The sequence below is a fragment of the Myotis nattereri genome (genome assembly GCF_964212035.1).
Source record: "Myotis nattereri genome assembly, chromosome: 10".
NCBI lineage: Eukaryota > Metazoa > Chordata > Mammalia > Chiroptera > Vespertilionidae > Myotis > Myotis nattereri.
Window position 1 is genome coordinate 78379409 of NC_138085.1, and position 23267 is coordinate 78402675.

At 39.0% G+C, this 23267-nt stretch overlaps 2 protein-coding genes across 2 annotated transcripts in view; one reads left to right on the forward strand and one right to left on the reverse strand.

The window, feature by feature from the left end:
* Positions 1 to 22325, reverse strand: part of GEN1 (GEN1 Holliday junction 5' flap endonuclease) — a gene marked incomplete at its 3' end in the record, with an annotated part of 34962 nt that extends 12637 nt beyond the window's left edge. The window contains exons 1-7 of the mRNA XM_081101461.1: positions 22280 to 22325; positions 12214 to 12386; positions 11348 to 11534; positions 7666 to 7842; positions 6448 to 6558; positions 3876 to 3949; positions 1261 to 1355 (exon numbers count right to left, since the gene is read on the reverse strand). Of these exons, the coding sequence (XP_080957587.1) occupies positions 1261 to 1355; positions 3876 to 3949; positions 6448 to 6558; positions 7666 to 7842; positions 11348 to 11534; positions 12214 to 12374 (805 nt within the window). The 5' untranslated portion in view covers positions 12375 to 12386; positions 22280 to 22325. The remainder of the gene's footprint in view (positions 1 to 1260; positions 1356 to 3875; positions 3950 to 6447; positions 6559 to 7665; positions 7843 to 11347; positions 11535 to 12213; positions 12387 to 22279) is intronic.
* A 495-nt stretch (positions 22326 to 22820) lies between these two features.
* SMC6 (structural maintenance of chromosomes 6) overlaps positions 22821 to 23267 on the forward strand; it is a 56652-nt gene continuing 56205 nt past the window's right edge. The window contains exon 1 of the mRNA XM_081101292.1: positions 22821 to 23013. The gene's annotated coding sequence lies outside the window, so the exon portion shown is untranslated. The remainder of the gene's footprint in view (positions 23014 to 23267) is intronic.

Consider the following 23267-nt stretch of genomic DNA (forward strand, 5'->3'; position numbering starts at 1 on the left):
ATCAACAATGGAAAAGTTTGTGGTTAATTTGATAGCTAAATTCAAGAAAAGTAGGTTATAATTATTAGTATTAAAAAAGATTATTTACTTTATAGAATAATTCATAAACTGTTGTCCTTAATTAAAATATTAAAAGAATACAGCAATAAATTACCTCTTTTAGTGTCTAGCTCTAAGTTACCTGTATTACTATTTTTAAATTATGCTTGGAACATGAACAAATTATGACTGTGACAAAGGTGTGGGATCCTAGTTCCCTTTAAAAGGAAAGCATGACCATCTTCAACATTGTCTTGAGAATACGGAAGAGCATACATAACTGATTTGAACTAAAATTACCATTTATAAGTTATCAAGAAAATATAGAATGGAGAATCTTATCCATAAAAAATTTTTTCTTCCATGATTTCATCTATAATGTAATAATGTTAATGAAAACATAGTAAGACAAATAGATAAATGCCATGGCTAGTGTGACTTGGTTGGTTGGAGTGTCATCCCTTGCACCAAGGGGGGTTTGATCCCCGAGTCATGGTGGGTATGAGAGGCAACTAATTGATGTTCTTCTCTCTCACATCGAGAAAGACTCTCTCTTTCTGTCTCTCCCTCTTCCTCTCTCTCTAAAATCAATGGAAACATACCCTCAGGTGAGAATTTAAAAAAAAAGACAAATACATAAAGCAGAATTTCTTTTAAAAGATGAGCTAACATGATCTCAATCTCTGCTGAAAGTGGAAGACCTTTCTAATCTACTGTGTATCAGTGACATCTTTTTTTTTCTTCCAAAACTAATAAAGAGAAACCAAGCTATTTTCAAAAATAATGAACATGTTTTAGAAATTAGTTTCCAGGCACTATCTTCACATAATCAAAACGCACTAGAGGACAATTAAGAATCATTTAAATATATAAGTGTAAATCACTGTTAAAGAACAGATAGTTTCAATTCCATTTTCCCCAATACTATTAGTGAATTTTTTCCCTTAAAATAGATTTCTATATTAAAAACATAATTTTAAGATCTAAGTAATTTGGATTCATAGTTTGAAACTGTACTGGTTCTATATTTATCATTTATGTCACTTCATTTCATTCAACTAACATTTACTGAGTGCCTATTATGTATATATGACAACTCCTGACTCTGAGGATTCCCAATCTAGCGGGAAAGATAATATAAAATGTACCTATAAGAACAGGGGTGAAAATGTGGGTTTCTGACACTAATCCTCCAAGATATCATTCCCTATGGCTACTTACCTGGATGGGAACACACAGAGCAGTGAGCCAGTTTTTTAATAACTAGTGGTTGTTGATTAGAGTTACAAGGTTTTTCTTCACTCCACTGAGTAAACCTTTAAAAGAAAATGGCTTTAAAAAGAAAAACAAACACACACAAAAACACCCCCAAGGTCACCAAAGTGCCATGTTCTCAAATATCAGGTTATTCTGTTCGCTTCCAACCTACCAACTTATTTTCCCTTTGGTGGTAGATAAAGTTACTGCCCAAATTAAAAAAACCCTCCCTCAATCAACGTACCTCAATTTTTAGATGTGTTCCCCAAAGACAGAATTCCAACAGGAGAGGAGAAAGAGTGTCAGAGCAGGGGAGAGGGAGAGAGAGAAAGAATGTGTGTGTGTGGTATTGATATATTCATTCAGCCTTTATTTTTAAAAAAGAATCTTCACTTAAGCATACATATAGGGAGAATGGTTCATATAAATTTGTTTTTTATATCTTTTCTAAGTGCCAGAGTATAAAACAAAGAGAATCATGTACACGAACACTTCTGTATATCAAAATAAGGGTTAAGGGCAAAGTATAACACTAAATAAAACATGGAGTGTCTGGGTAAGAACAGTTTAAAAAATCCAGATCATTTGAAATTGTCATTTTCTTATTCTCCTATCCAAACAGCAAAAACATTACTTGTTTAATGAAAGATTTTAAGAAAATGTACATTACTATTAAAAGGTCTACTAAATAAGTTTTTTAAAAATATATTTTTTTATTGATTTCAGAGAGGAAGGGAGAGGGAGAGAGAGATACAAACATCAACGATGAGAGGGAATCATTGATTAGCTGCCCCCTGCACACCCCCCACTGGGGATTAAGCCCGAAACCCAGGCATGTGCCCTTGACTGGAACCGAACCTGGGACCCTTCAGTCCACAGGCCAACACTCTACCCACTGAGCCAAACTGGCTAGGGCATAATAGTTAATTTTTCACTACAAGCTTCATGTCAACTTAAAACCACCAAGAGGATAAACATTACCATAAAATATAAGTTCTGAATTGTTCCTCTACTTACAGAAATTAAAGTTCTAATAAAAAACTAAATTATACCTTCAGTTTGCAATCTAGTAACTGGCACTAAGAATTATTATTTAGCTTTGGGAATTTCTAACGCACATACTACAAAGACCAACTACACGCTTGCTAAAAATTAGCATTAATTGATGCTGGCTGCTGGATAAATAATAGAGATTCAAATGTTAAAAATAAACAGGGAAAGTCCGTCTAAGCTAATCAAAATTAAAACATAATTATAACAAAAAATGTAATTTCATTACTTTCAAATATCAAGACCAACATTTAATAAAATGTTGCCAAAAGTATAAATTTGCTGAAACTGTTTCAATAAGAATGCCTTGTAGCTGGCCAAAGGCCGTATTTGCTTGTTTTTCCCTCTTTGTATTAGTTTTCACAATTCCCAAATAATTCCTTAACTCACCTCTATGCCAAAGAATACCCTTTTCTCCTGCTTTGGCAAAGTAATCACTGATCTCAATAATGAATTTTTTGAAGGCTTAGATCTATCAATAGCTTTTCAGCTGAAAAAGAAGTATTGTAGGAAAAAGCACAGTAATTTGAAATTGTTTTCATCATCATTCCTTCTTGATTTCTACAACTTGTGTTTCCTTTCATGCACTCACCATCTCAAACCTAACCGGAAGCCAAGACGGGTTTAAGTCTCCAGTGTTCTCATTCTTCCCTTTATTCACTCTATTTTATCACCCTTAATATTAATTTTTATAAACCACTGCTTTCATCAAGTAAATCTAATTCACATGCTTGCAAAACTAAATAGCATAGTTTGTAAATTTCAATACGTTCCTTAACTGGTTCGAACCCTTAAACTGTTCAGTGTAAATTAATTTGAATACATATATTCTTAAATGTATGGTTCTAGAACAAAGGAAGTAAAGTTTTGATCAAGTGTTACTTATTAAATATTTGTAACAGGTTAGGCATTTCATTTACAAAAATAAATTCAATATCAAATTATTTTATATTAAAAATGATTTTAAGGATAAAATAAAATATTTTTAAGGATAAAATCATTTTAATGTTACATTATCTTTACTTGGTAGTAAAATAGTCTAAAATAGCCCATAGCAAATGCCCATGGTTATAAATAAACACATTTGATATCTACTTGTGTTTACAGTGAGCTAGTAATATTGAAAAAAATATATAGTATGGCTTAGGGTATATAGGGGTGGGTTTACAGTTATATGTGAAACACAGGAATTTATTCTTGCATTATTATTTATTAACTATTGTATTATTTTCCATATGAACAACTGTAAACCTACTTTTGCCAACCCTTTCTTTGAAAAATTTCAGAATAAAAATAAGTGATTTTCCTGCCTCTGCGGCAGCGCCAAGGACCCCTAGGCGGACATACTGCAAGGGGTCCCGGACTATGATAGGGCACAGGCTTGGCTGAGGGACTCCCCATCCCCCCCCATCTCCACCCCCCAACCCCCCGCAAGTGCACGAATGTCGTGCACTGGGCCTCCAGCATTCACTATAAAATTCAACAAGAATAAAAGTCTAATGTCCCAAGAAAACTTAATTTTTAGTTACCTCTGAAGTAAACTTTGCCCTTTCAAAATCTGTATAAGTTTTAATGCTTGCTCTTTTCCAACTCCAGGGACGCCCTTTCAGAAAAGGGGAAAGAAATTCAAATGTTAATCATTAGAAAATGAATAAAGTACATTAAGTCCATTCAAAAGTAGATCATGCAGCTGAAAGAATGCGGTAACTATATAATGATAGAAAAAGATGTGCAAAATACATTGCTGTGTGTAAGATGAAAACCACAGAATAGCCTATGGTGTGATCTAGATATGTAAGTGAAGTAACAATTATATTGTTAATCTAGTCAAAGGAAGAAAGTCAGAGGATTACATACCAAACCACTGATAGTGTCTGTTTTATGGGAAGGAAGAACAGAATTTTAGAGGGCGATAGCTTTCTTTGTTAATTATTTGGATAATATTTTTTATTTGAGCTAATTTTATGTTATATTTATAATCAGGAAAAAGCATGTTTATTTAATGATATGAAATTTAATATTTAAAGACCCAGATGTCAAAAGAGAACAAAAAAGAGTTCTAAGTTAAGAAAATTAAAATAAGCTAATACCCATTAAGCATAAATTCACATGACAATTTCTGATTTAAGTTGAGGCTTCCAGTAACTATACAAGTTTATGAATATGTCTTTATAAGCAAGTCTGTTGGTTAGCCAATATACACTAGAATAGACATACCAGTTTTACAATACTCCTCAAGCATCCTGAGTGCCTGCTGGCTAACCCTCTAACCTGAATACCCTTCCCAACCCACCAGGATCCTGCTACTAAAATGGTAGCACATAGCACAACAGATGGCAACCACAAGCCTATGTCCTCAGCATACCAGTTGTCAAATATTTTGTGTATCACCCTTCTTGTATCGGCACTTAGCTACATCTTAAATTTTTTGAAGACAAATCATCCTATATAATAAAAGGCTAATATGCAAATTGACCGAACAGCAGAACAACCAGTCACTATAACATGCACTGACCACTAGGGGCAGACGCTCAACACAAGAGTTGTGCCCTGGTGGTCAGTGTGCTCCCACAGGGGGAGCACTGCTCAACCAGAAGCCAGACTCAAGGCTGGCAAGTGCAGCGATAAGGACCCCTCGGCGAATATCTGACTGTCAGCAGGGAGCGGGCCTAAGCTGGCAGGTGGACATCCCCCAAGGGGTCCTGGACTGTGAGAGGGCACAGGGCGGGCTGAGGGACCCTCTTCCCCCTCAGTGCATGAATGTCGTGCACTGGGCCTCTAGGCCTCCTATATTATAAAAGTTCAATATGCAAATCGACCAAACAGCAGAACAACCGGTCGCTATGACGTGCACTGACCATGCAGGAGCTTCCCCCTAGTGGTCAGTGCACTCAGCCAGAAGTCCTGAACCAGGCTCACCACTGGTGAGTGCAGCGGCAATGGCAGGAAGGACCCCTCTAGTATTAGTATATAGTCTTAACAATCTTTAACTTTAAGAACAATATAAATAGATGGCAGTTTGGATTACAAAGAATACAAATGTTCAAAATAGCTAAGGCTAATGCATAATGTAATACCACTGTAGATAAAGTTGGTTTTTTACATTCAACATTGGGCTGCTTCTAGTCTTTAAGCTTTAATAATTACATAAGGGAAATAGAAATTTTCTATTTCAGAATTACAATTATAATAAAATATTTTTTTTGTGTGTTATTTAAAAGTTTCATTCTTCCTTCTTCCTTTACTTATAAGTTTAAAAAAAAGTTGATTTCACCATCTGGTCACTGATGACATAAATTAGAAATTAGAGTTAATAATTTGACTTCCCTGCTATTTTTCCTATCTCCTAAGATCTGGCTAAAAAAAATTATATGTCCTCCTTCTCTAGATGTCTCTTGGGGATAGAGTATACAGTATAGTATAATGAGGGATTCGGTAAGAAAAGATGATCAGTAGGGACATAATAATGAGACTACATAATAAGAGCTATAATATAAGTAATTTTGTATTTTTAAATATAGTATTTAAGAATGGGGTTATCCTCATAATTCTTAATCACTCACTTAATATACCTATTTGTTACAATATAAATTTATAAGATATAGATCAAAGGTTTTCTGAACAACACTGAATGCGGCACGAAAGGATGAATGGCTTATTCCAATAATCATGTAGCCTAGCAACAATAATAATAACACCAAGCATCTGCACAGCTGGAAAGCTAAAGACTGAAAACCAAAAAATAGATAAAATAGTGATAGAAACTAACATTAGCATGACACAAGAAAAGAATAATTCCTTTATTTCTTTAAAAGGGTAGTTGAAACTCGAATGTGAATTCTTAAGCTAGAGTAATGGTTTATGAGATTCAAACTGTGATAATAATTATTATTCTATTCCTATTTAGAAGCTTCAGTGTCACAATGAACCAGCTTTTTAACGTCATTTGAAATGCTGATTATTTTAGTTATTGAATATTTTATTATGCCTAAAATTATACTCTAAATTAGATTCTTAATCACATAACAATACTGTATTAATATTTATGTAAATCATAAGGAATAAAAACCCCCACACTATGAATAGTGAATTTCAGTGTACCTTTGGAAGATAATCACAGCCAAGCAGTATTGCCAGTCCAACTAGAGCATCTCTATCCAAACCTAGTTTACTCTTAATAGATGGCATTGTATAACAGTCAACATGGGGGTCCTAAAAGAAAGCACAAATTTGTTTAATCTTCAAAATGTAAATGTTTATACATTAAACAGCATTACAAAAATGTGTCAAAGGTGTCTCTAAATATTTAATTATTCCCAGATGTTTAAATAGGGAAATTATCCTAATAACCAGAATCTTCGTAGAATCTAACACTTTAATATCTGGAAATAAAGTCAGTTTCAAAAATGGCTAAACATTTCAGCATTTATTTTTTCCCCTTTATTGTTTTCTGTATACAAAAGCAGATTTTCATCTTACAAAATTAAACACTTTACAATGTATATTACTGAAAGAAAACATTCCCTGTAATTGCAATTTCTAAAGTTAACATTATTAACAGTGTGGTACATATTCTTCCAAAATACCTTTTCTTTTATACACATACACAAATATTTGTTACTAAGCATTATTTTAAGTAAAAACAGGATTATATAAAAGAAACATTTTGCAACATTTCTTACCCGCTAATATATCTATGTATCTTTAACATTACATACCGTTTTAATAACTGCTTACTCTTATATCAATTCTGAAGTAGTGTTTCTCAATGGGGATACTATTAGCATTTTCAGACAGATAACAGAATTGTCTGGCAAGAGATTTAGCTTTCCTGGCTCCAATCCACCGAATGTCTATAGTCTCCCTTTCCCAACATTGAATAGTTACAACCAAAATGTCTCCTAGCAGTATCTCCCAGGCTGAGAACCATGGCTATATTTAACCATTCCCTCTCATAGACATTTGGGTTGCTTATCAAATTTTTGTAATTACTGACAATGCTGGAAATAATATCCTTGCATACCTCTCCATGCATATTTGGAGGTGTTTTTGAGGATACATTACTAAAAGTAGAAATTCGGGGTAAAAGCAATAAATTTCATATGCAAGTTTATAATATACTTTTAAAACTAATTTAGAATTAAAGTATATGAAACAAGTCAAACCCTTGGGAGAGAAATCTACATTTCAAAGAGAATGAACTATGTGGCAATGGTATTTAATAACAGTAATAAGCATTTTTTCCATTTAATCATTTAGTAATCCCTTTAAAAATTTAGTTTGCAAAACAAATGCTGACAAAGAGAAAGAAAAAAATACCTTGGTATTCATAGTGAAATTCCTATAAACAGTCCGGGCCCCATAAAGGAAAGCATCCCCATCATTGGTGAGGCAGCCGTCCACATAACCACTGGCATCGAGGTAAGCGCACATGGCTTCTGCTTCCCCAGCAGCTTGGACCCAGGGAATTCCTAAGCATTCCAGCAATTCAAGACACTGAAAAGAAAAAGCAGATGCAAGAAATCTAAGAACATTGTTATTGCTAATTTTTTTTCACTTACTTTCCTATATTACAAACTAGAGGCCTGATACACAAAATTTGAGCAAGGGGCGCAACCCTCGCAGCCGCAGTGGCTTGCCTCAGCCCTCACAGCCCTGACTTCGTCCAGAAGGTCACCTGGAAGGTCATTCGGCTGTCTGGTCTAATTAGCACATTATGCTTTTATTATTATAGACTAGAGGCCCGGTGCACAAAATTCGTGCACTGGGGGGGGGGGGTGTCCATCACCCCAGCCTGCACCCTCTCCAATCTGGGACCCCTTGGGGGATGTCTGACTGTCGGCAGTTGGATATCCCTCTCACAATCCGGGACTGCTGGCTCCCAACCGCTCACCTGCCTGCCAGCCTGATCACTCCCTAAACACTCCCCTGTCAGCCTGATTGATGTCTAACTGCTCCCCTGCTGGCCCGATTGCCCCCAACTGCCCTCCCCTGCCGGCCTAGTCGCCCCCAACTTCCCTCCCCTGCAGGCCAGGTCACCTCCAACTTCCCTCCCCTGCAGGCCTGGTCGCCCCCAACTTCCCTCCCCTGCCGGCCCAGTCGCCCCCAACTGCCCTCCCCTGCCAGCCATCTTGTGGTGGCCATCTTATGTGATGGCGTGAGGGTCAATTTCCATATTACCTCTTTATTATATAGGATTATTATAGTTGTTAACACATTGTATGTGGGAAACGTATTTATACGTTTTACGTATTTATACGTTCTACCAGTGTAGTAGAGCGCGGGACACGTATTAATACGTTTTTTATAGACTAGCGGTAGAATGCGGGTAATGTATAAATACGTAAACTAAAGTTATCGTAATTTTACTAAACGTTGCCATTTGCGCAAAAAATTAGCAAAAATGGCCTATGCCACCTGTTAGCGAGCGATAAAAACTACCCACAAACAATGCGTTAACAGTGCTATTTACATGTCTTACAAATTATGATACTTGCTTAATAGTATCTCAAGATTCTGGAAATATCTTTTAAATGATTAATAATTAATCAATCACATTAATATTTACGTCTGTAAAATTACAAAAATTCTCACATGATGTTGGCAATGTAATATGAGGTGATTATGCAATTTGGCTTGAGGCTTTAAAGTTCTCTTCTTTTCCTTATATCATCTCTTCCCTATAATGAAACAAATGGTGGGAAACCACAGAGGGGTCAGCTGTTGATGTGTTCCTAGGAAGTTAAATGTCTGTGCAGAATGTTCCTATCAGTTTGCTGATGAATAAATAATCCCGAGTTTTCTTTGGATTATGAATTTAACCCAACTGAGCAGCATAGAGTGTAGTCTTATATCCCAGTGTATTCTTTCTTGTCATGTATAATTCTCAAATTCTATTACTGGGGAATACTGGGTAAGGTGAAGAAACAAGGGCACTGTAGTTTGGAGAGACCGACAGAGTAAACATCGTCTCTTCTGCTTTAACTGATCAATTGCTTACATGCCATATTACATAAGAAAAACCTCTGCCAGATGTTGCCCAACGTGGACAAGGTCCAAAAATACAAAGTACTATGTTGATAAGAAGGGTACTTTTCAGAAGACAAGTTTTGTTACAGGTATTATTTTATGGCAACACTATAGTTGCTTCGACCTTCCTCTAGATAAGAAATATCCTTTCAGTATAAGCAAGAGTTTGAAATTTATCTTAGATTCCAGTGCCATTTGTCATTTCAGCTCTTCAAAAACCAGCAGTGAATCTGTGATGAGGCTGGTTGTAAATTTTCCTAGCCTAAGTCCCTGTCACATTGAGGGTGGATGTGGTGTTGGAAGAAGACTAATTTGTGCCTTTCGTGCTTATAACTTAAAAGTTGGCAGTGGAGTAGGAGGAAGTAGGGCCTAGTAACTGAGGGTACAGAAACATGAAAATAATGGGCAGGTAACACTGAGCAAAATGTCTAAGAACACCAATTACTGTAATAAAGAAATAAGAATGGAGCAATTTTCTCAAAAAAAAAAAAAAAAAGAGATGGACATCTTTTTGCTTTATTCTGGGTATTTAAGGCTCTAAGTATGTGTACCATGGTTATTTCCAGTAATTGTTTATGGAGGAAATAATTAGAATCCAGTACATATATGTTCTTCAACTATTGATAGTAATTAAGGTGGAATAGCCACTAATTAAAAACTATTTTTTTAAAAATCACCTAAGAATAAAAACAGAATTTCAGGAGAAAATGATTATTAACTTATGCAATACCTTTTAAAGAAATAAAAATTTTAACCAAAATTGAAAAGAAAAACAGGAATATGAATTAAAAGCAAATATGATAACAAGTTTATATCCTTAATATAAAAAGAACTTGAACAACAACAACAAAATTAAAACTTCAAGAGGTAAGTGGGGCAAAGACCATTATCCACAGAGGGACTAAAACTAGGTTAAATGTTTAACCTCACCATTAAAAGACCAATACATATTAAATATGTATTTATATGTATTACATAAACAAAGAAACATCTTTGATTTTGAATACTAAATAATACAAAGATAAATCTCCTATCTTCAGTGTTCTTGTGGGTGCACTGAAATTGCTTATCTCATATCTATACTGGTGGAAAGTAATTGGTAGTAGCTAAAAAAACATTCCTAAGCTTTGGTCTATTCATCTCACTTTGGGTAATTTTATCTTAAAAATCCCAAATCACAAGAAAAAACTACGTACACAAAAAACGTTCATCATAATTTCACGTATAATGGAAGAGCTGAAAAATAAACAATATATACAATCCTGGGTAATGATTTCATAGCCTCATAAATGTTGCACAATCATTATAACAACAGGGAAATATGGATATGACATATTAAGTGAAAAGTCCAAGATAAAAATTATTTATGAACTATTATGGGAAGTTTTAAAAATATATACATTTGAAAAAAGACAAAATTATAGTAGCTTCCTATTGTTTTAATAATATATTTTATTTTATGGATAATTTTTTAACTTTTATAAAAATATATAATATTTTATAAGTAATATGTAAATATATTGAAATATAACAATAAGTACTTTTAAAAATTACAAAGCCCTAATGAAAGTCAAATATGCATGTTCAATGTATGAACTATTATTAATTCTGAATGAGTGAAGTATGAATTAATGAGATCTCTGTTCTGGGAATTCTTTAAGTGGTAAAGATGTCATAAAAGATAACATGTATCAAGTCTCTACTATGAACTAGTTGATTAGATATTAGATATTTGTAGATTTTCTCTCATTTTCAGCACATCCCTGCAAAGTATTACTATCCTCATTCACAGAATAGGAAATTTTTATTTTAAATAAATAAAAAACGTGCAGAACACCTTAGAGTTTCAAGATGCGAGAGCCAGGCCTTGAACTTAGGTCAATTTCACTCCAAAATATAAACTCTTCTCCACCCACACTGGCCTTCTATATACAATACAATAAGAATTATTAAATCAGATCCAAATGCTCACCTCTCTTAACACTGATTTAAAATGTGATCTCCCTGTTTTCTGAGACCATGTTTTTCCAGAAGGCCCATACCGAATTTGATTCCTCTTGTTTATGACATCAGCTTTCAGCTTTGGGGGTTCCCCTTCCATAACAAATACCAGTTTTACATCCATTAGTGTTAAATGTGAGATACGAAAAAACAAGTTCCTGAAATACAAAAATTAGTCATATATTAATCCTCATATATTGATAGCAAAAGTCAACATAGCAGCATGACGTCAATGGCAAGAACATCAGACTAGTACCTAAAAGGTTATATGCAATAACATTTATTTTATTTTCACGGGACTGAGAAACTACTGAATGTTTTTTTGTTTGTTTTTTGAATGTTTTTAAGCAAGGGAGATTTATGATTATTTTAATTGCTATATGGAAAATGGTCTGGAGGAGGAGGATGAGGAAGAGGAGGCTAAGACCTGAGGGAGGGAAGCCGGTGAAGAAGTCATTCAGCAATACAGATGAGAGATGATGTTGGCATACACTGAGGTGGTGCCTCTGGACATCAAGTAAAGTTTACGAACAAACACAAAAGTTTCTTTTGAAAGTAGAACTGGCAAGACTTCTGAGGAACTGGACATTGGGCCAGGTAAAACAGGGAGAGAATGACTCCCAAATTTCTGGCTTAGTCATGGCAACATCCAAATAGATATGTTAAATAGGCAACTAAGCATGTGAGTCTGGAGTTCAGAAGGTAAGAGGTACAAATCTGTGAGTCATCAATACAGAGATGGCAGATCTAGACACATTAATATCTTTTAAAATATCAAAACCAAGACATCAACTATTTATGTAATCATACATTTATATCCTAAGAACTTTACTGTACCTGAGGTGGGGCTTCGTGACAGTTCCAATCATTTTTTTGACTGTCTGTGATTCACACACCCAGAGGCTCAGATCAACAGCAATGGTTTTCCCACCAAGACTACTTAAGTGGATGTGTTGCTTAACGGGCTCCAAAATTTGCCACAAGTCACTCACTCCCATTCTGGTTATAGGCTGTTATTAGAAACACACTTTTCAAAAATTGTTAATAAACACAGAAGCTTAGAGCAGGAATTCAAGCAATATATTATGACCTACATAAGAATAATTCATAAATAGAGGATTCTACTTATTTCTTTCACTAGTCAGCTTTTTGGAATCAACCAAGAATACCTAAGCCATTAAAAATGGTGGTAAATGACATGCTGGTTACAAAATGCTGATACAATGAATGGATTATAAGTAATTTACATGTCACCAAATCTGGGTTTCTTTATAGTATTTAAAAACAGTTATTTTTAAATTTAATATAACTCAAATATTAATGGTCGCCTTTGTCCTTCCTCATTCTTTCCTCTTCTTTTCTACGTCCTCTTTAGCAGCAGCTGAGAATAACATTTTTCACATGGTTACCTTAACATTGTATGAAATTTAGAAAATTGCCGAAACCGGTTTGGCTCAGTGGATAGAGCGTCGGCCTGCGGACTGAAAGGTCCCGGGTTCGATTCCGGTCAAGGGCATGTACCTGGGTTGCGGGCATATCCCCAGTGGGAGCTGTGCAGGAGGCAGCTGATCGATGTTTCTCTCTCATCGATGTTTCTAACTCTCTGTCTCTCTCCCTTCCTCTCTGTGGAAAATCAATAAAATATATATTTTTAAGAAAATAAAATATTACCCGCCAAAACGTAATGGTGATAATTGGCTTTGTTCCAGCTAATAACAAGAACTAACAAATGCAAGACAGGTAGAAAAACAGAGGTGCTGTAAATCATATTTATCTTATTGAAAATTCATTCCTTGATTTTTCACACCAGGTTCTATCATGATCAGGTGTGGGGGTTCCCATTCCTGGTTCCAATCAATAAAAAACAAAAAAACATAAGCAAGGAACCATGCAAACAAATCAAATAGACCAAAGAAAAAAAATAAGAGGTTAATGAAGGAAAACACTGAAGACAGAAAATGGGAACTGGAGGAATATGGAATTATCTTTTCAAAGAGCACTGACGGGCTTTTTAATTACAAGGTCTCACGTGTTCATTGTGGAAAAATAAACAACTTTAAAAAACAAATTTTTAAATCACCCATACTTACATGATCCAAATAAAACTACTGTTAAACTCTTTTCTATGTCCATGAAATTTGAAAAACAAAATTGGCTTAAATTCTGCTATTGTAATAACGTCTTTGGTATTTTCTATAGGCCAGTTTTTCCTTATTAAACATCTATAGCTGTTTTTCTTTCCCTTTGTTATTATTTGATAAAAATGTTATGCAGCATTTGCAATGATTCAGTCTGACTATACATACATACATACATACATACATATAATCCAGATTATCATCCTCTCAATAATGAACTTCATTCCAAAAACACAAGGTTGGATAACAACAACAACAAAAATTAAGTCAAAAGGCTATCTCCATAATGCAAAACCATTCTAAATAAAAATACTATACTGTCTGTTCCTTTAATCTAAGTATTATTTTGTGCACTCATTTTTATGAAGAACTTGCACAAATATTTGCTGATATCTCAACGTACAAAGAAAAACATTCAGATTTGAACGCACAGAATTAGGTAGTTAATGGTGGCTCAGTGCTAACATTGTCTATTTCACAACAAGAAGCCGCACTGGTTAGAATGCACACTATAGCATAGATTCAGAGTTAAGATTTCATCCATTGGTTAATGTGAAAAATTGCACTTACTTCTGGAAAAAGAGTGAGGCACATACGTTTTCTAAGGCATTATTATGAACAGAAACAAGACAAATATAACTATCAGAACACATAAAAATTAAAACAACAACAAAGTTTGAGGGGGAGTTCTTTTTAATAGTTTTGCTTTCCTTTTATTTGTGAAGCAAGCTGTTTACTGGAATGGCTTATTATTGAAGGAAATTACACAATTCTTCTCTCCGGAGGACAATTATCATAACTGATCTTATTTTATTATATGTGACCCTGACTCTAGCTGTCAAATTTTAAATGCCAGTATCTTCTGACTTACATAGCTCTCCTAGGAATTTATTTTAAGATGCACTTAGGTGTGTGCAGATGTATGTACAAAGATAGTCACTGTGGCATTTTTTTTTATCCTTGCCCAAGGATGTTTTTACTGATTTTAAAGAAAGAAGGGAGAGAGAAACACTGATCAGTTGCCTCTCACGTGTGCCTAACCAAGGATCGAACCACCACTTAGATATGTGCCCTGACCAGGAATTGAACCCATGACCAACTGACTGAGCCACCTGACCAGGGCAACTGAAGCATCCTATCTAATAAAAGAGAAACATGGTAATTGGCGTACGACCGCTACCCTTCCCATTGGCTAATCAGGGCAATATGCAAATTAACTGCCAGCCAAGATGGCGGGCCGGCAGCCAGGCAGCTTGAAACTAACATGAGGCTTGCTTCCTTCAGTGACGGAGGACTCCAATGTTCCCTGCCTGCCGCTGCAAGCCTCTGAGCTGCAACTCTAAGCAACTATGTAACAAATATAGAAGCAAAACAAAACCCCAGAAACCTACTTTAGTCCGCCGGGCTTCAGCCAGCAGGATCGCAACATTGTAAGCAAAGCCAAGAAACCTACTTTCAGCAGCGGAGGCCTAAGAGCTGGAGCCAAGCCTCAAAGCTAAAGCTGGCCCAGAATAAAAAAAGAAAAAAGAAAAAAAGGAGCAGTTGGGAGTTTCAGTCACCCCCATCCTGAAAACAGCCCTCAGCCCCTCACCCAGACTGGCCAGGCACCCCAGTGGGGACCCCCACCCTGAAGGATGTGTGACCAGCTGCAAACAGCCATCATCCTCTCACCCAAGCTGGCCAGGCACCCCAGTGGGGACCCCCACCCTGAAGGATGTGTGACCAGCTGCAAACAGCCATCATCCCCTCACCCAGGCTGGCCAGGCACCCCAGTGGGGACCCCCACCCTGATCCAGGACACCCTTCAGGGCAAACCAGCCGGCACCCACCCGTGCACCAGGCCTCTACCCTATATAGTAAAAGGGTAATATGCCTCCCAGCACCGGGATCAGCGGAGCCGCGAGGCCTCCCAGCACCGGGATCAGCATGACAGGGGGCAGTGCCCAAACCCCCTGATTGCCCTGCGGCTGTGTGTGACAGGGGGCGGGGCCACAACCTCCCTATCCACCCGGCTCTGTTCGTGACAGGGGAAGGTGCCCCAACCCCCTGATCAGCCCTGCTCTGTGCCTGATAGGGGGGAGCTCCCCAACCCCCTGATCACCCTGCAGCTCTGTGTGTGACAGGGTGCGGCGCCCCAACGCACTGATCGGCCCTGCTCTGTGTGTGACAGGGTGCGGTGCCCCAACCCCCCCTCCCCCACGGACCCTGCTCTGTGTGTGGCGGGGTAGAGCCATAACCTCCCCATCGGCCCTGCCCTGAGTGTGAGAGTGGCGGCGCCCCAACCCCCTGATGGGCCCTGCTCTGTGCGTGACAGGGTACAGAGCCCCAACCCCCCTGATGGGCCCTGCTCTGTGAGTGACAGGGGGCAGTGCCCCAACCCCCTGATTGGCCCTGCTCTGTGCGTGACAGGGGGTGGCGCTGCAACCTCCCCATCGACCCTGCCTTGAGTGTGACAGGGGACGGTGCCCCAACCCCCCAATCGGCCCTACCCTGAGCGTGACTGAGGGTGGCATCACAACCTCCCGATCACCCTGCTCTGAGCCCGACCAGCGGCTGCACCTAGGGATTGGGCCTGCCCTCTGCCACCTGGGAGCAGGCCTAAGCCAGCAGGTCGTTATCTCCTGAGGGGTCCCAGACTGGGAGAGGGCACAGGCCGGGCTGAGGGACTCCCCTCCCCCCCGAGTGCACAAATTTTTGTGCACCGGGCCTCTAGTCTTACCTCATAATAGACAAACATGTAAATTGACTGTCCCTCTGCTATGCATACCAGCCAATCAGGAGAGTATGCAAATTAACCCAACAAAGATGGCAGTTAATTTGCATATGTAGGCGCAAAGCAGTGGAGCCCAGCGAAGACAGAAGGCTCCGGGCTGGAGCCGCGAAGATGGAAGGCTCCAGGCCAGAGTGAAGGCCTGGGCCCCGGAGGAAAACCGGTGCCGGCAGCCAGGAGAAGCGAAGGCGCATTGCACGAATTGATTCGTGCAACAGGCCTCTAATATTTATAATAGTAAGACAGTGGGGAAAAATAAATGTCCATGAATAAACGATACATCTTTGATATATTCAAACAATGGAATAGATGGTGCAGCAAATAAAAATGGTATAGATCTATACATACTGGTCCTGGCCGGTAAAGCAGTTGGTTTCTCCCCATATGTCAAGGTTGTGGGTTCGATCCCTGGTCAGGGCACATACAAGAATCAACCAATGAATGCATAAATAAGTGGAATAACAAATCGATGTTTCTCTCTCCCTCTCTAAAATTAATGGGAGAAAAAAAATATATATGTATTGACCAAAAAGTCTCTAAGTTTTCAAATGAAAATAGGTATAAAAAAGATTACATATTAGGAATGACTGGAGATGAATGATAAGAATTACTCTTCAAAGTATATTCCTTTGTGTTTTTTATTATATTAAACTAGAGACCCAGTGCACGAATTCGTGCATGGGTGGGGTCCCTCGGCCTGGCAAGCAATTGGCCAGCCAGGTTGGGGGGGAGAGGGGGTAGGAAGGGGCCATGGGAGGTTGGCCGGCCACTAGAGGTTGGCTGTGGGAGTGCACTGACCACCAAGGGGCAGCTCCTGTGTTGAGCATCTGGCCCCTGGTGGTCAGTGCTTGCCACAGTTACCAGCTGGTTGGCCGGTCATAAGGGTCGCTTAGGCTTTTATATAGATAGATAACCATATGCATGCATTACTTTTCAAATTAAAAAACTATTTTAAAAATGTGGTCTTATCTATGAAGGGTTGGAAAGTAAACTAGAAATCTTTAGATGGGTTACTTCTTGCCTAAATATTATATGACCAAACAGAATATATTCCATGGGTTGAATTAAAAAGCAATGTTCTGCAAATTTATGAGTACCCAAACATCAAATATGACTTCACTATAGCTTTTTAAGGAGAGATTTACATTTTCAGTTTCCTTCAGAATGCCTAGGAATGAATCATGTGATCTCAGACAATGCATATCTCTTCTGGCCATTCCCACCCTAAAGTTCAATCCTTCCTATCATGACTCTAATGCTAGATTACACAAAATGACTACACATATGTTATATTTCACTGGAGCAGCCATGCCTGGGAAAAAATAAGCCCAGAACTGATTCTATAATGTATTAACATTTCCACAGGTTGGATCCCTTAAGCAAGACAAAGAATGCTTTTTAACTGTGCTTTTAAGTAGACCCCAAATAATATGTTTAATGTAACATTAATTACATGTAAAAATTATTCATATTACTTTAGTTTCTTTTGTCAGAAATAAACCTGGTTTAAAGAATGAACATCCATGGTTATGGTATAGAACTAGCACAGGTAATTGAACAGGTATCAGCCATGTCTACCTAAGATTTATTTTGGCTGTTCTTTTATAATACTAGGCCTGGCCTGTGCCCTCCTGCAATCTGGGACCCCTTGGGGGATGTCGGACTGCCAGTTTCAGCCCAATCCCCGCGGGCCAAGAAGAGGGACCCCACTGTTGAATGAACCCGTGCACTGGGCCTCTAGTATGCATATAAGAACTTTGGTTAATCTCTTCCCACCTTCCCCCTGGAACAGATTCATCAGTCTGTTCCATGTTTCCATGCCTGTGCATTGAGTGTCTGCCCCCTGGTGGTCAGTGTGCGTCATAGCTACTGGTCAAACGGTTGAACAATCACTTAGGCTTTTATATATATAGGTGAGCAAAAGACTACAAAGCTGTAACAATGGCTACTTAAACACAACTGGTATAAATAATGTAGGCAAAAAGAAAAAAGTCTATAACAGAATTATCTTGTTAGTTTTCAGAAAGTAAAATTTGAGTTATTATTGCAGAACTAAAGTGTTCTCTTCTTCACTTTCCCTCAGTTAAGTGACAGTGCTGGAAAAATGTCTTTCACTGCCAATCCTTCTGGTCACTGTATTTTTAAATCTTCCTCAAAGCCTTTTAAACCACTCTGGTATCTTAACCTATAGTTCCTATATATCTACCAAAATGGATTTGAAAAAGCTGAGAACATCTTTTGTGCTCCCCAAGCACACTCTTATATAGTAATGCTCTATATTTCTTCATAAGCATGAAAGAATTGCTGCTACCCGCCCCCCTCGCGCCGCTCATTTTCCCCCTCTAAAGTCTAAATGATGCGAATCAAGGGGCCATTTTTATAGGAGCTAGTCTCTTTCTATGACATTCCTCAATAAATATTTTTCTTTTTTTAGTAACTTGCCATTCATGAATTTCTATTAGATCTTCTTAAATTACTGCAAGACCTTTTATAGCCTTTATAACTTTTAACCAGAAATAATGGATTAGAGCCATGCCAAGCAACAATACCTAAAGGATGGGGATAGACATGGGAACTGGAGAGTGAGGAACAATATTTTTAGAGTTGGACTACACTGAAAAAGATATTATTGCTGAGTCCCCCTTGAATATTCTACAATGAAGGAACTTTTCTTCACTCCCAACCTCTAATATAATGTATCCCACATCATCTCTTAACTCCTCTCACCTCTGGACTAGAACATTCAATCTCTACTTTATCTTCACATGGATACATAATATGCATCTAACTCATGATTCCAACACCTCTCCTCAAACTGTTCTACCCTTATTAGTCTTTCCCTAAATATGCAGGAGTTTAGGCCAAAAACCTAGGCATTTTTGATTCTTTACTTCACTCTCTAATAGCACCTTGATCAGCCAGTTCTCTATTTCCAAAATCTATACCAAATCCCCATTTCTAATGACACTCCCTCCCCTAGCATTGCCTGTATATGACTGTAATAGTCTTCCAACTGGCCCCCTGCTTCTAACCTTGTTCTACTCTCCACCCCAGGTAATCATTCTCCTAATGATGCCAGAATGATTTTGTTTAATAACCTAAAATATTAAAATCATCACCTCTTTGGTAATGGATAGTGACTTTCCTTAAAGGTGACATAACCTTTGTCACAAGTTAATTTACTTCTTTAAATATGGTGCTACCTTAGAGCCAGTTGTAAAATGCAAAAAAAAAAAAATTATGGAAAATTACGTAAGTGTTCTAAATGTAATTCAGAACACTCTTTAATGTAACTTAGTATGTAATTTAAATTAAATTTAGAAGACTCTTTTAAAATACTATTTTAGGATTATCTTCAGTAGATCTGCAACTTAGTTGTCTAATTTTCTTTTGAAAAGCATTTATGTTCCTTGTGAAAATCATTAATAAATGCAGAATATTAAAAGAATACCTCAATAGTTCTGAAAGGATAAAATTATGTGAAATGTCTATTTTATGAAAAATAACAACAGAACATATTTTAAGATAGCAGTTAATACACAATATGTATTTCCATGATCGATTGCTTTCTTGTTACTTTCTTTGCACCAGTCCTTCCTCCAAAGTGACATTAAGTAGCAAGAATGTAAAAGCAAATAAAGTTCCAAAAAGGGACAGAATGCACAGCTCTTAAGATATTCAAGTACAACTACACTCAAAGATAGAACAAATGGTTCTTGCATGAGGTCATGATCAATCTGATGAGGTTACCTGAAAATAACCCATCATTAAAATTTAAAAATATTATACATATCAAACTCACCCAAAACTAGGTATAATTTTGTCTTACTTTTTTTTTTTAATGTAGTGAAATCTGAAATTTGTGTGGTGTGAGATTTGGTTAGTTTCTACTTTTATAATGTAATAATTTTATTGATGTCCATCTGATCATGCAGTCTATATATATATTACATATTTAAAAAATCTAACATATTCACAATTCTTATGAATTAGAGTAATACATAGTTACTTATGTGAGTCAACAGTCAGAATAACCTTTAACAAATAAATTATAACCAATTAGTGGCTTCAGTTTATTTAGTTTAGTAAAACTGCACTGTACTTGGGATAAGAAACCTAGGATTTTGGTTTTGGATGTAACACTGACTAGCTGTATACCCTTGGGAAGACATTTAACTGATCTCCAAAATGAAGGATATTAACAAAATGAATTACAAGATTCTGACATCCTTTGAATCTCATGACCAATTTTAGTAGCTTGGTACCAAAAAAAAAAAAAAAAAAAAAAAAGAAAATCCAATCACTTTATTTCAGATATTACCTGGTCGAAAGAACATGAATTTCTAGTTTAAAGAAAGTGCTTAAAATTCACTTTAGGTTAAGACAAAAACAAATCCTTTGATGTAACCATATGGTGCCCATAAATCAATTTATGCCCCTAAAACTTCCTTAAAAGCTAATAAGTTTTTATTGGTTGATTATAAAACTGAATGAGGTGAGAAAAGCACAGAACCTTGCTAATTCCACTAATGAATCAAATTTTAAAAAAACATAAAAAAAGGTCAGTGATCTGGTTCATGCAAAAATACATTTTATTCAGTTTTGCAATTTTACTTCAGTTTTAAGCAAAAACATTAGAAAACTTATTTTAACAATAATGTGGGAAATACTTTAAATTACCTTATTCCCATTTAGATGACTCTAATGGGCTAGTAAACGATGTAAAGTTTACTTCAGTACAAAATGGTACTGTATGGGATTTCCCACATAACGTCACTAATGTTTATTATTTCGTCAGTTTTATTTTCAAATGAATTTAGTTTTAACTTTAAAGCATAATATAAACTGGGCTTAACTTTGCTATCAATTAACATTAAATGCCTACTATTTATCGAAGTTCTAAGTGTTGGAGACGCAATAATAAAAGATTAAGCCTTGAATTTGAGGAACTTAGTAGAGCGAGACTAGAGATAAAAAGAATTACAACAATGTGACAAGTACAGGTACAGAGATAAGGAGAGTGAACTACAGGAGCATATAAAGAAGGGGTACCTCCCCAACTCCAGGAAGGCTTCCTAAAGGAAGTGACATCCAAGCAGACACCACCCAGTTTCCCCTTTTCCCCCAACAGGACCACTTAGCCTAGATGTTACAGCATTTTTGACTCTTCAGACTATGTCATACTTATTGTATCAAGGCAAGGACCATAATAGGAATATAATATATATATCTGATTATCTTCAGAAGTAAAAAGGTGACTTAGATGCAAGGAATTTCACTACCAGACGTTTGACATCAATTTATTTGGGGGGGGGGGGTGGACTGGGGTAGCGGTACATGCCACTCTGTTCCCATCTGGAAAGGAAGATGGAAAGATTACTTGTCTAGATCAGCAGGCCACGTGAAGAGTTTCGCAAACATCGGAAGTAGGTTAAGGTCGGGTGCAGAAGGGCGCAGGAAGCCAAGTCAAGGCCTTCACTTTTACTGGTCCCGATTTTTATGGAGATGCGGGTGGGGGTGGGGTGGGGTCGGGCGGGGTGGGGAGGGGGGAAGAATGGCTGTAAGTTAACCATCATGCCTTAAGGCAATTGCTATAATGCAAATTATTTTCCAAACACCACGTGGACAGCTGGAAAAGGGGAACACCCAAGTATACCTGCGGGGATCGGCAGACTCGCCCGGAGGGCCTTGAACAGGCGTGGGCGGGGGCCCGACGGGGTGCCCAGGGCAAGGACATCCAGGACGCATTGGCCTTGGCAGAGAAGGGAGAGCCCGGAGTAGCGGGGACACCGAGTTCTGGCCCGCGGGTCAGCTCGGGGGCGGGGAGGCGCGACCGTCCCGGGTGGCGGGCTGCACTCCCACGGGGCGCAAACGGGAGCCACCGACGGCGCGTTGAAGGGCGCGAACACAGAGCTCCTCCCCAACCCACACGCCAGAGGACCGACGGGAAGTGCCGGGCCCCTGCGGCCGCCTCTCCACGGCCCGTGGGACTTACCCAGACAACCCTTTCTCCTTGGCTTGGGAAGGCGCCCCTCCGTCATTTACCAGTTTGGCCTGAATCCTAACTAGCTGCTTCCAAGTTCCTGAATTTAATCTCCTCCCCCAAAAAGATTAAAGTAAAAAGAAAATGAAAAACGTCCTCTTGCCTTTCCCACGCAAAGCCCTGCGTATAGGTCGTAGCACCCAGACGCGGAAACCTCCCGGGAGCACTTCAAATCCGGCGCCTCCGCACGCAAGGTCCCGCCCCTTCCGGGAAGTGGCAGCCCCCTGTCCCGACCCGACCGCTAGCTCCCTGCCGCGCCGTGGTACGCATGCGTGGAGCTGTTGCTGGGCCTCCGAGCAATCTTCCCTTTCACTGAGGCAAATCAACACCCCCCTGTACACCACCCCGCGTCCGGCCGCTGTGCAGCCCCAGCTGTTCCCAGCTTCACCGTCCGCCCAGGGGCACTTCCGGCCCCTCCTGTAGACAACAGTGGCGCGAAAACGCCAGACCGCGCACGCGCGGGCGGAGTCCCCGCGGGCGGGGGGGCGGGGCGCAGGCGCGGACCGTCCCGGGGTGGGCGCCGGGGCGGCCGGGCTCCTGCCTTCTCCTGCCGCAGGCGCGCGGTTCCCGGCGGGCCAACGGCTACCAGCCGCGGCCGAGACGTCCCAACGAGTGGCCTGGAGCGCCCCGTTCCGGCGCGACAGTCCCGCCATCGGGTTCCTTGGGGAGACTTGGACTTGTTGGAGGTAGGGTGAGGGTGCGCGCCTTCGCTCTTCTTGGCTCCGGATCGTGTCCCTGTCGCTGCCCCCGTCTCTTGCCTCCCCCAACCGTCTGGTGGCGCCCGGGTCCCCGGAGCTGCCCCCGTGCCCAGCATGGTCCCCGTGGGCCTGGGCGGGCCGGCCGGCGGGTGTTTCGCGCCCTCTCTGCAGGCGGCACCGGTCGCCTCTGCCGCGGGAAACTTGCCCGTCTGCGCTGGGCCCCTCCGGGCAGCTGCCGGCGC